General features: G+C 36.4%; 1 protein-coding gene across 2 annotated transcripts in view; it reads right to left on the bottom strand.

Annotated features, from left to right (window-relative positions):
• The window catches only part of pdlim2 (PDZ and LIM domain 2 (mystique)), a 57,983-nt gene that overhangs the window by 25,054 nt on the left and 19,984 nt on the right, over positions 1 to 12,945 (bottom strand). For both annotated transcript variants that reach the window (XM_079383543.1, XM_079383544.1), the window contains exons 3-6: positions 12,143 to 12,294; positions 6,608 to 6,671; positions 5,342 to 5,490; positions 2,779 to 2,851 (exon numbers count right to left, since the gene is read on the bottom strand). In XM_079383543.1, the coding sequence (XP_079239669.1) occupies positions 2,779 to 2,851; positions 5,342 to 5,490; positions 6,608 to 6,671; positions 12,143 to 12,294 (438 nt within the window). The remainder of the gene's footprint in view (positions 1 to 2,778; positions 2,852 to 5,341; positions 5,491 to 6,607; positions 6,672 to 12,142; positions 12,295 to 12,945) is intronic.

Raw genomic sequence — 12,945 nt, 5'->3', positions numbered from 1 at the left:
CTATCCTCTCATTCTTAATGTCTAGTTTTGCATGGACATTTTCACAGCATATTACATCTATATTGAGATTTTTTGTTGACAAAGGCCAGTGCTCAGTGCCACGGTCATCATGCTGACTTCTCCCAGACCTCCCATGAGTTTCCTTCAGAAGCATTCAAATGTTGGTCTTTAAAAGGACCGAGCATTTCTGACAGGGGAATTGGGATGTTATTGAGTTTAATAAGCTGTGTCATGAATGTGTGTTTATTTAACATCCACAGCACTGATAAAATGACTGGAATGTCTTCAGCCATCAAAGGTCCTGTCTGTTTTTTCCTGCTCTGACATCTGCCTTGTAGAAACTTCTGTGGGACTGAGACCATTACTAAATAGCGCAAATATCTCGCAATAACTTTCCCACAACTTCATCTGCTCATTTTTATCTTTTGGGACAGAATCTGGAGCACTTTCCCTTCAGATTATTGCCTGTTCTTCCATTTTCTATCTCCCAAGATGCCACAGAGTCAGCGGAGAACAGCAGAGCAGCACTAATAAGTACATAACTCATAATAATAAAACTCTCGTAGGCAGCACGCTATAATGATGCTAATAAACCCAAGGTTAAAAGAAGCTACAAGAAAGGTCAGCCACACTGTTTCAACAATGTTCAAAATTAACCACTTCCAGGTTGCACTCCCATGAGCGTCAGCATGGAGAGGTGACCTTTTCAATGTTTATGTACTCACCTCCTGCTATGAAAATATTGGAAATGCTAACCCTTTTATTGCGAACGATATTAACGGATGGAAATCATAATCTCATTTCATGAGAGTGCAATCCTGGAGCTCGTTGCGAAGAGGCATCGCAGTTCATTTGTGCCACCGAAAACCTGCTTTTCCCATGAAGTGATATATAGGCAGAGACTAAAGGGATTTATGAGCCACGTCTCAGGAGCAGAGCAAAGCAATCCTCTTCCGTGAGAAGACTCAGGAACATGAACACACATGGAAGCTCCTCAGATGCATTAGACAGAACTAACGTCAATGTTCCGCTGCAGATACCATCAACACTGAGACTTACCAGACCTCATCTCTCCAACTTCACTTGCTCGCTTTTGACAACCTGTTATATATTCAGTACTGATCACATGGAGTATAAAAACTGAACACACACTGAAAAATAAACTTTAAGCAGTCTCATACAATTACAATTTATCTTCTTAGAGAACAGACCAAAAATACTGACAAGTATTTTGTACTTATTTGTATGAGAACATTTTTGAGCACAAAAAAAAAACAAAAAAAAAAAAAAAAAAACAGTTTTTTAATAGTACAAGACATCTGATCCCAAAAAAAATGTAAGGCTTAAAAAGATACACTATATCCTTAACCCTTGTTCTATGCTTAAAGTCCTTTACCTAATTTGGTTTTCCTGGTCAAAAATGACTGGCATTTTAAAAAATTGCTTGTGAATCTCTCCTTATGATATATTTTCATCAAATCTTGGATTCAGTCCTTTGTCAACTTGTTTTCTTTCAGTTAGCAAAGGTTTTGCATTTTGTTTTTGTGAAAAAATTATTATTTGTGGACAATTTTGGCAATGTTCCCTCAAAACACTGAGGCGCATAAGCTCTGATCAATGTGGCCTACGATCTATCAGATCCAAAAAGAATTACAAACTTGTGCTAATTGAAATAAAATACATTTTTGTAGGGTTTTTTTTTTTTTACCACAAGTGCAACAAAGTAAAAAAAAAGAAAAAAAGTCCAATGCCATAATATTAGGCAGCCGATATTTGCACTAAGTGAAAATTGCATAATTTCTTAGTAATAGATGCTGTTTACATTGCATGGGAATAGCTATAGATTATATTTACACTGTTAAAATAGCAGGATTTTCTGCTATTTATACAACTTATTGCAAATGTTGGCAATTATCTGCACCTCTGTATTGTAGTACATTATAAAACAGTACGCAATAATAACGTATTTAGTGTAAATTATCATTTTAATTCAAATTATTAAACTGATGCCACATTATTTGGACAATAAAACCCTCCCTATATCTACCCTAACCCTACCCGATGCTTTACTTTCATCTTTTCAATTATTTCCTTCATTTTTATTGAAAATTAATGCCTTACCAATGTGATATGAGATTTGAAAAGGGAGAAGAGGAAAAAAAATAATAATAATTGACAAAAGGCGAATTCGAACCTGGGTTGATCGCGTCAAGTGACTATGGCACGCACTTTATCATTTATGTCACTGAAGCTGTTGTTGTGCAATAGTCTTTTGTAAAAAAACACTTTGGTGGGCGGGGTTAGGGTAAATGGCCTATGCCAACAAGGCGAACTATTTGCGCTTAGGGTAAATAGACACTTTGATAATATTAACTAGCATTTTTTGGAAACAAAATCCTCTCTGGGTCAAAATGACTGAAACACAACATGAGGTTGTTGCTTGTTGTGTTATGGCGGGTTCTAGTCACATTGTGTTTGGTTAAGACAGTGTTATTGTCTTTTTCATGACTGATTGAAACCGGGACAAGTAGAACCCTCTGTTTTTTTACAACAAAAGACATCCTGCAATCAGTGCTCCAGATCTCATTTGTGTGAAGGCTACTTGCTATTTAAAACAAGAACAAGCTCTTCAGACTGTGCCGCCCTGACTTCTGTTTCAATAGGTCATACATCAACACAAAAGAACCCCTGTCAAATCATTTCATGGATGCTTTATTGGTTCAGATCTGTTATTTGTTCTTCAGGTTTATATTAAAAGAGTTGTGAGAGTGATTCTACCTGAGAGAGGGGTCGAGACAGTCTGTGACTCTGTACGCTCTTCTCCTCTGAGGACCAGGAGTGGAGCTGGAGGCTGAAAAATAAAGAAATATTTAGCTTTAATAAGTGCAGATCATGGGATATTTCTGAACTGGTTTTGAATTCAAGCAAGTTTTGAAGTAAACTACAGTTGACATGAAATAGGTTGCAATTACATGAACTTGAGCCATACAGTTTGAGGATTTTTTTTATTTTTATCGATTCAGATGGCAACAAGAAATGGACCAAGAAACTCAAACATAAGAATGTGAAACTAGTGTCGAGAGGAAAAGTCATAAATCATGAGCCACAGGCACTTGGTTCTACAATAACTATTGTATAACACACTACCATTCAAAAGTCCGGTGAGTACTTTTTTTTATTTTAATTTAGTAAGGAGGATGCATTAAATTGATCAAAAGTGACAGTTAAGACAATAATAATGAATAATGTTAGAAAGGATTTTTATTTCAAATAAATACCAAATACTTTGTTTGAACTTTCTATTCATCAAAAAAATCTGATACATGCATTACGGTTTCCTGAAATATATGAAACGGCACAACTGTTTTCAACATAAGAAATGTGTCTTAAACAGTAAATCAGGATATTAGAATGATTTCTGAAGGATCATGTGACATTGAAGACTGGAGTAATGATGCTGAAAATTCAGCTTTGCATCACAGGAATAAAATTACATTTTTAAAAATTATTTAAATAGAAGAGTTATTTTAAATTGTAATAGAATTTCATAATATTACTGTTTTTAGTGTATTTGACCCAATAAATGAAGCCTCTGTTAGCATAAGAGACAAAAAATATTAATCTTACAGACCCCAAAAGTTTGAACAGTAGTGTACAATATCAGGTTTTTCCAGTAATGTATGAAATCATCTTACAGGATATAGCTCACTGGTCACATGGATCATTTCTTGTCATTTTTTAAACAATACCAGGGTGAGGATGAGCAAATGGCAAAACATACACACACACACACACACACACACACACACACACACATATACATACATACATACATATACATACATACACACATATTCATACACACACACACATATACATATATATATATATATATATATATATATAATAAAATACCATCTTTTAATAATAAATAAAAGTGTGTGTTAATAGAAATGGACAACATAGATCTTATTTGGGCAGGCTATATCAAAAGAAACAAGTAATACAGGCATCTGGCAAATTCTGCCTGATTAATCCATAATTTATGAATCTAGTCATAATCCATCACTAAATCTAATCAAATGAGATTCACCAGCAATGATATGTGGAATGTGCTGCAGTCAGTCAGAGGTTAGAGATGTTTACACTGTTAAATCTGAGGAGAGAGAGTGTGTGTGTGTGTTTTTATATACCGGTGGGGATTTAAACCTCAATACACACAGACTCATGGGGACTTGTGTCACGGTGGGGACCTAAATTGAGGTCCCCATGGGTAAACAAGCTTATAAAAATCACACAGAATTAAGTTTTTTGAAAATCTAAAAATGCACAAAGTCTCCAGTGAGGGTTAAGTTTAAGTGTGGGGTTGGTGTAGGGCAATAGAATATACGGTCTGTACAGTAGAAAAACCATTCCACCTATGGAAGTCCCCACAAGGATAGTGTGTGTGTGTGTGTGTGTGTGTGTGTGTGCGTGCGTGTTAGTTATGTGGACACAAATTTGTATAATGACATGGGTATTACAAAGTGAAGGTGATTTATGAGAACACTTTCAGTGTCCCCATGACTCAAAAAGGTTTAAAAATTATTTAGAATGAGTTTTTTTGAAAATCTAAAAATGTAAATGTTTTCTGTAAGGGGTATAGGTTAGTTGTGGGGTTGTGTAGGGCAATAGAAAATATGGTATGTACAGTATAAAAACCATTATGCCTACGGAGGGTCCCCATAAACCAAAGCGTGTATGTGTGTTTGTGCACACATGAGAGGGCTTCAGAACACATAGGAACCCTATAGGAAACCTGGTATAACAAAGACAAAGTTCTTCACAATGAACATCGAGAGGAGTCCTGAGGCATGCATCCTGTAGAATAACATCAGCTCTAATCAAAGTTTCCTTTGTCAGTTGCATGTAAAGCCACAGTCTGCAACTTCACCTATTTTGTTGGACCTTACACCTTAAAAATGTCCACCCATAAATGAAAATTTCTCAATGTCATTCTCAACCTTTATAACTGCAGAATGTCCAAGCTGCTCTTAGCCATACAATGAAAGTAAATGATGCTCAATGTTGTCAAGTTTCCAAAGAATTTTTAGTCAATAATAAATTAATTAAACTTACTGTATGGTTTCAGAAGACTTTTATGGTGCTCCCGGAACTTAAATGCTGTGGTCACCAACCGCTTTCATTGAATATAAAAAAGCAGCTTGTACATTTTCAAAAGAGAAAAATAAATGTTTGCTAATAGGCTTAATGCTTGGTCAAAGCATTGCCAGCATGCAATCCACGCTCTTGCATCAATGTGACAGTAGTAAACCTCAGTACTAAATTTTCAAATTCATACCTCTTACTGGTTGGTGTGATTCTGCCCCCTTTGCGGTCGGGGCTGGATGGCGGCTCAGGTGAATACGGGCCAGGTGACAGAGAGGCTGGGCTGGAGATGGTGTACTCTCTGTAGTTCTGGTTCTCATCTCGACTCACCTGCACAGCCTCCTGCACAACCAGAGGAACAAAAAAGGTGCTTGAGTTTGAATTGATCAGTTCTGATTAAACAACTGGATCAAATAGCCTCACCACAACAAAAAAAAATATATATATATTTTATTATTTACTTACAGTGGTGGCCAAAATTATTAGAACACTAGTATTTTCAACAGCTAAAAGTGGTTTTAAGTCAGTTATTTCTATCTTTTGCTGTAGTGTGTCAGTAGGAAATATCAGTTTACATTTCCAAACATTAATTTAGCCATTAATTGTAACAATCCAGTGAGATTTTTGTCTGACAACAGCCAGTGCTCCACACAGAGATCCGATCTCATCATCATCCAGTCTGTCTGGAATGACATGAAGAAACAGAAATGGAGACATACTAAATCCAGAAGAACTGTGGCTACGTCACTGTGGCTATAAATCATTGATAAGCAGATAGTGGTTGATCTTCTCTTAATGGTTACCAGGCGTGCTCTACTGCAAATCTGAGAAGAGAACCGAACACTACAGCTTGGGTCAGTGGTTGATTAGGGCAGCACACTCACCACAGGCTTGCAACAGCGATAGACTGAGGTTATGTTGCATCTTCCAGCAACATTTCGTAAATGAGGATATGCTGCTACTTTAATACTGTAATATCTGCAAGACTTTTTAATGTATTTGAAAGAAACTCGCCAAAAGGCTGCATTTATTTGATCAAAAATACAGTAAAACAGAAATATTGAGAGATGTTATTACAATTTAAAATAACTTTTTTTTGCATATTTTCTAAAGTAATTTATTCCTGTGATATTAAAGATGAATTTTCAGCATCATTACTCCAGTCTTCACATGATCCTTGAGAACTCATTCTGATATGCTGATTTGCTGCTCAAGACACATTTACTATTATCAATGTTAAATATACGTATCAAATATTGTTTTCTGAAACATTAAAATTATTTTAGTCTTTGCGTCAAACAAGATAAAATGCAGGGTCAGAAAAATTAATCTTAATTCAAAGAGAAAACAAGAAATAAATAAACTCAAACAGATTGGAGTAACATGAGGGCGAGTAAAATGATGTCAGAACTGTCTTTTTTGCATGAACTTTATATTTAATATTTGCTTTTTTACTGACCTGGAAGCGGCCGACCAGTTGCTCTGTGATTCCATTGGTCTGACCAGGAGTGGGAGGAGCAGGTCTGTGTAGAAAAAGTCAAACATTAGCACAAGACATTTTATTTTAGTATGCATATTAGCATATTCTTCTTCCTGTAACTTTAGTGCACTGTTAATCTGGGTCACTTTCTTTAAGCATGGTTTCATAAACTAGAAAAATCTGGCATAAACCAGGAAACGCAAGCATGTTTTAGCAGTCATATACAGTATGCCGCTTTGATAAAGTAACTGGATAAACTGAAAACTTCCTTAAAAAGAAAATAATTTCTCATATTATCCTGAAACTTTTCAGCTACCAAGTAAATCTGACTGACACAAGCAGAAAGATCCTGACTGGAATCCCCTCAATACTGCCATTTATTTCCTCTGCTGGAACTGCGGATTGCGATACATTTAGCAAAATGCAGAAGGCTGACCGAGTGTTAATGTAAATTGATGAAATCTGACAGAGAAAAGACAACACAGTCTTGTTTAAATACATTAGCAGAACCCCTGACCGGGAAGCAGCACATGTCTGAAAATGTTTATCTTAGAATTAATCCCTGGCATATGCTTACAGAAAGCTCTTTATAGCTTCATGAGGAAGGAATGCCACACAAGGGCCTGATTCAGAGCTGGTGCTCTACGTCTTCACGATACCTCAAGTCAAACCCAGGAAGGCTTTCCTTTACTCCTCAGGAAGCCGAGATCGTTTTGGAAAACCATTATTGTATTAATTGAATATTCTTTTATATAAACACCCACTGTGCTTGTAGTCTTTCATTTGTATAGGAACAGAGAAAGCTCACCAATTAAGGAAATAGGTTCACTATGGCCATAAATGTAATCTGGTTTATTTGTTGAACTATTTCCGCTTCAAACTGAATTCAGTGTAGATGTTTGAAACACACACTTCATTAAGAGTGCTTTAAACAATCAGAGAGTTGATGTAGGCCTGAGAACTGGATGAGTCTTTTCAAATAAGTTCTTTTTCACTGGCATTAATGAGATGTTTTACTGAGAGGCTTAGACAGAGCATCCTCCTATCACTGCCAGTAAAAACAAGCCATGTGTCCAGGAGGACACATTCATTTTACTCTCCCTCTACCTTTTGCTGCTTCTGCTAGCAATTGTTTTATCTCTCTTACTTTGTTTCACTCCATTTCATCCTAATGTCACACTCCCTTTGATTTATTCTTTCTTCCTATATAGTACGTTCAGTTTTCCCCCTTCATCTTTCTGTCTCTGGCTCAAAGCTAAGGAGGTCTGCAGATGAGCTTTGGATGAGTCTAAATGCAGAAACAGTATTTTGATGCTTGCAGTTATGGTATTTAAAATGGCAAATTAAGAAATGCTACTATTGGAGAGGGACAGAGTCAGCATAAAGCAGTTACAAATGTTGGCAACACTTTATTTTAAGGTGTACTTGTTACACAAGAATTTACTATTATAATTACAATCAATTATGCATAATTACACGCAAGTAACCCTAAGCCAAACCTTAACTAATACAGTAAGTACATAACATGTAGTTAATTAATATTACTCAGTAATTAAATGTAAAATTACATTGCAACAAGAAAACCTTAAAATAGTGTAACCCAAATGTCTCTGCCAAATTAATTGGTGAAAATATATTATATTGTATTACAATATATTCACAAATGAAAACAAAATCGAGAGACAAACTCCACAGAACAAGCACAACCTGAACATCAAAAAGCTTCCAAAAACAGCTTCAATTATAATCAGCGCAGTCCATCTACACTAGTATCCATGGTTTCAGAATTTTTAAAGTTACATCACGGACATAATGTGTTAAAAATAGCATAGCAGACTTTCTACTTGTTGATGCACATCTATACTACAGACACATACAGTGATACCAGCCCTATCGTTCTGTCAAACAATACTGTTGAGCTTCCAGATAAGATCAAAACAGAAAATAAAAATCCTGTTCCAAACTGCTTTCACTCTGATTGACACTCAATACCTCACTCAAAAAACTTACATAAATGAAAAAGAAAATAAAAATAAAAATAAATGTTTAAAAAGTGAGACTTCAAAACTGACATCATTGTGCTGTGTGCCCCTTTTAGTCCTCAATAAGGTCATCTGCAAAGACTGAAAGTCTGATTGTGGACATGAGCCTCAGCTGAAGGTTTAGTGTGATATTGCAGAGGAGGACTACAGTAGTTTGTCTTCAAATGCTCCTCTGAGAAGATCTTCACATTTGAAGGCAAATGCATGGATTTGCAGCAAACTTCCCTGCAACTTCTTCCTTATTACAACATGATTTCCAGAGTGACTTCTTGTCTTATGACAGTACACTTTCATTCTTTGGAAGATGTTGCATCAGAGCGTCTCAATGCATCACATGTACTGCGGCATTCCAGCCATATTTTCAACTCACTAGAGATTAAATCATTACAAAGTCTACATGAGATCGTCACAGAAAAATGTAGTATTAAAATGAAAAAAGGACAGGAAAAACCATGAAACCACATGAGACACACATCAAAGGCTCTTCACAAGCTGGAAATTTCTCACAGAAGCCATTAATGCTCGATGCAAACCACTGCCAAGAGTTACTGATGACAGTAGAGACAACCTTAAAGACTTCATGATCAGCGTTGGGGAGTAACTAATCAATATTAGCAACGATACTAACTACATTTTTCAAACTTTCAAACAGTGTACAATAGCATTTGCAATAAAAAAAAGTTTTTCCAGCAATAGTGTTGTTGCATAAGTAAACACTACATGGCTGTTTTCAATATCATACTGATTTTGCACATGCAATTTTATTGCAGAGAAAACTGATAAATCTCAAACACTCCACGGTCTCTCTCTCATATGTAGCACTGGAAAATCTGACTCACTCTAGCAAACTGGTTCACAAATTCAAAACAACTCGGATTCAAGTATGACATTTTACACTTTAATGACTGCCTTAGAATAAACCCCAATTTATATAATGGAGTCAATTTGTTTTAACTGTATTTAGTGTAAATATATTAGCTCAAGTATAAGTAGTTGATTCTTCAATGGTTTAAGCCCAAAGTATACTTCTATTTTTTATGACTACATGAAAAAAATATTACTTTGCAATATGCACTGTACGGTAAGTTTTTCTAACTGTGCACACTCTGAATGCTCATGCATTTGATTACATGCACCTTGATTATTTTATTTATTTTTTACACCATGTAGTTTGCCCTAGCCAGAAACCATATCAAACTACTTGAGATACAACAACAGACGGTCATGTTGACAAGCACCTGCATTAGGAGGTTAAGAGATGCACACAATACTCGTTTAAATGTGCACAAATCACTCTGAAATTTGATAGAGAAATAGCACACACAATAAAAAAAGGATAAAACTTTTCTATTTGATAGCGCACTAGATAGCTTGTGCATTTGGCAGTGCGCATACTCTAGCGTTAAAAACTATACTTTGTATACTTTACACTCTTCGAAGATTTCGCATTAAATGTTGAAATTCACTTCAGTGGTATTCAGTGGCCAGTTGCATAAACAGTTTAGACTTTTTTTCTTTAAGTTAGGTCATAATTTGTTAAAGCGAGTTACAAAAAGGTAGATTGTACGGTGGCCGAGAGAGCTCAACACGCTGCAACTTCAGAAAACACATGCAAATAGACAAAGCACCAGCAAATCAAGAAAACATATTCATCAGATTGACAGCAGGTGGTGCAAATGCTCACAACACAAACAAATAAAGAAACTAAATAAATGTTATTTACAGTGCATTTCTTTTTTTTGGTTGTGTTGTAAGCATTTGCAGCGTGTATGTTGTCAAATTGACGAAAGTTGTTTTCTTAATTTGCAGGCAATTTTTTTTCTATTTGCAGCACGTTTCTTTGTTTGGTTGTGAGCATTTGCAGCGTGGATGTTGTCAAATTGAGGAAGTTGTTTTCTTTATTTGCAGGCGTTTTATCTATTTGCAGCGCGTTGAGCTCTCTCGGCCACCGTAAGATTGGTTTACTTTGAATCTGAAAAAAATTACTGATACACCTAGCTGCTAGTTGGTCACACTAGTCCTTTAGACAAATTCTTAACATACTGGCTAGGTTAATGCAACTGACCCCAGGTTTGTTACACTATCTGGCTGCCAAGAGGAAACACTTTACAAAACAGCTCAAGGAAACTCTCATTCATGCCAATAATTCTTCAAATTCTTCAAACTGAATTAGACACAAGTCAGCGTCCCTCCTCTAATACATACTGTAGGCACTTCTATTTGTAGACGGATTGTCCTGAAAACTAAAGGGTCGAGTAGACAGCAGGATACTTGCATAACTCATAGTCTAATATGAACTTAGAAGAGGGCAGACACACATCCTCTTCCTCCAATACTGTGGGCTACAGTACACACACACAGAGCTAGAGTGCCATTGTGGGCCCAGTGTTGTTTCTGGCCTGGTCAGAGACATGAGGTCAGAAGGGGAAAAAAATGTACTCACATGGACACAGGGCTCAAAGTGCATGTGTGTGAGAGAGCAAAATGTACTGTTCTGGCCAGAACAGTGTGTTAACTTGTGCTGACAAAGATGAGCAAAATTACAGGCTTCAACTAGCCAATGAGATGACTGAACAGGTAGTTGACTAATTGATTTAAATCAACTAAATCCTGTATAATTGTACTGGTTTTGGGTTCATCTGACCTCAAGGTATTTTAGAGGGATTTCTTTCATTTAAAAACAGCTACTGTAGGAGCAGCACAACCACATGGAACAAATCTCTAACTCCCTTAAACATTTAGTGGCTACTGGATTTCAACAAATACATACCAAGACAAGACTTTGAACGGGGGTAAGTGCAACATACAATAGGGCAGAAAAAGTCTCGCTTTCTAAATAAAAGAGCCAATCGCCAATTGACCTTTGCAAAGACCCGCCCCCTTTAGTTATTTTTGCCATGTCTGACAAGCCATGCGGCTCTCACACTACACTGTTCTCACGCAGTGAAAAATTAATCCCGGAGCAAAGAGAAAGACAACACAACAACAGACAAAACAGAGCAGGTTGCTTCAGGTATCAAACAAAGCTTTAAAATTTTGTAATTTTTTTAATAAATTCAAACAATAAGTAGCATTTTGTGGCTCTTTAATGAGTCGTGACAGATCGCTGTAGGGCCTCAGTTCAAGCGGCACGTGAACCGATCATCTCCGATCATCATAGAAACACGTCAGTGTCTCAAGACCTGCACTCAGGACTGAACATAAGAGTTGGCTTTACCAACCTGAAATACATATTTTTTAACTGTGTTTGAGTATAAGATACTAAATTTACTGGAAAATTCATGTCAGATGTTATTGTTACTCAAGTTGTTTTTGGGATTTCAGTAGATAGTAGATACGGCCACAATTTGTGCAAAATGTTTTGATTCTTGTATTTCATGACCACCACTGACATTTTAGACAAGTACTAATGCACTTGCATCCATCACTGAAAGACAAGCAATGTAGATAAAGAAAATAGAGGCACCCTCACCTTTCTACGAGAAGTTGCAGCTGAGTCGTGCAGCTCTTGATTTTGTTTTGTGCCTCTACGTTGAGCATCTCGCCAGTATTGAGTCCATTAATCTCCATGATGATGTCACCAGGCTGAAGACAGGCCATCTCTGCCTTACTGCCAGTGTTCACCTTTAGACAAAAACATTCAACCAATCAGAACTCCGACATGTACAGTCTGCGCCCCATTAAGAATAAAACCATTAAATTTGAGTTAACAGATGTATTGTTTAATGAATATTAAAAACATCACATATTACTACATTTTTTGCTACTACTTCAAAACACAATTTGGTTTTCTGTGATAAATGGAACAGTTCCACTCGTTTAAACTCCACAGAAACATTATGTCAGCTTGCTAACATAGATATGATCTGTTGAATTATTAGTAATGTTTATTGCTTCCATTCACGCAATTTGTATTCCGACTAGTTTGTGTACAAATTTAATTGCCAAAACATAGGACTGTTACTAAACAGGTTTTCTGAACACTTTCTCGTCTGACATTTGGTTGAAAATTCCTGCCCCAAACTTGGTTGAGTCACTGTTGAAGTGTCAAACAGAGCAATGTTTTAATAACACCACAGACTTTTCTTTCAGCATCAACCCACCATTGGCTTACTTATAGTACTGTTAAATTTGGCGGGAATCTTAAAAACAACTAAACAAGGGCTGCTGTTAGTTGAGCAAAGCTTTGAATCCCCTCAAGACTCAATAGTAAATAAGGCCACAACCTCATTAGTAGGAGAGGAGGAAAGCAACACCTCAGCTCGAATCAAAACA

The sequence above is a fragment of the Barbus barbus genome (assembly GCF_936440315.1).
Source record: "Barbus barbus genome assembly, chromosome: 28".
Classification (NCBI taxonomy): domain Eukaryota; kingdom Metazoa; phylum Chordata; class Actinopteri; order Cypriniformes; family Cyprinidae; genus Barbus; species Barbus barbus.
The sequence above is the reverse complement of the archived record's forward strand: the minus strand, read 5'-3'. Positions and strand labels throughout refer to the sequence as shown.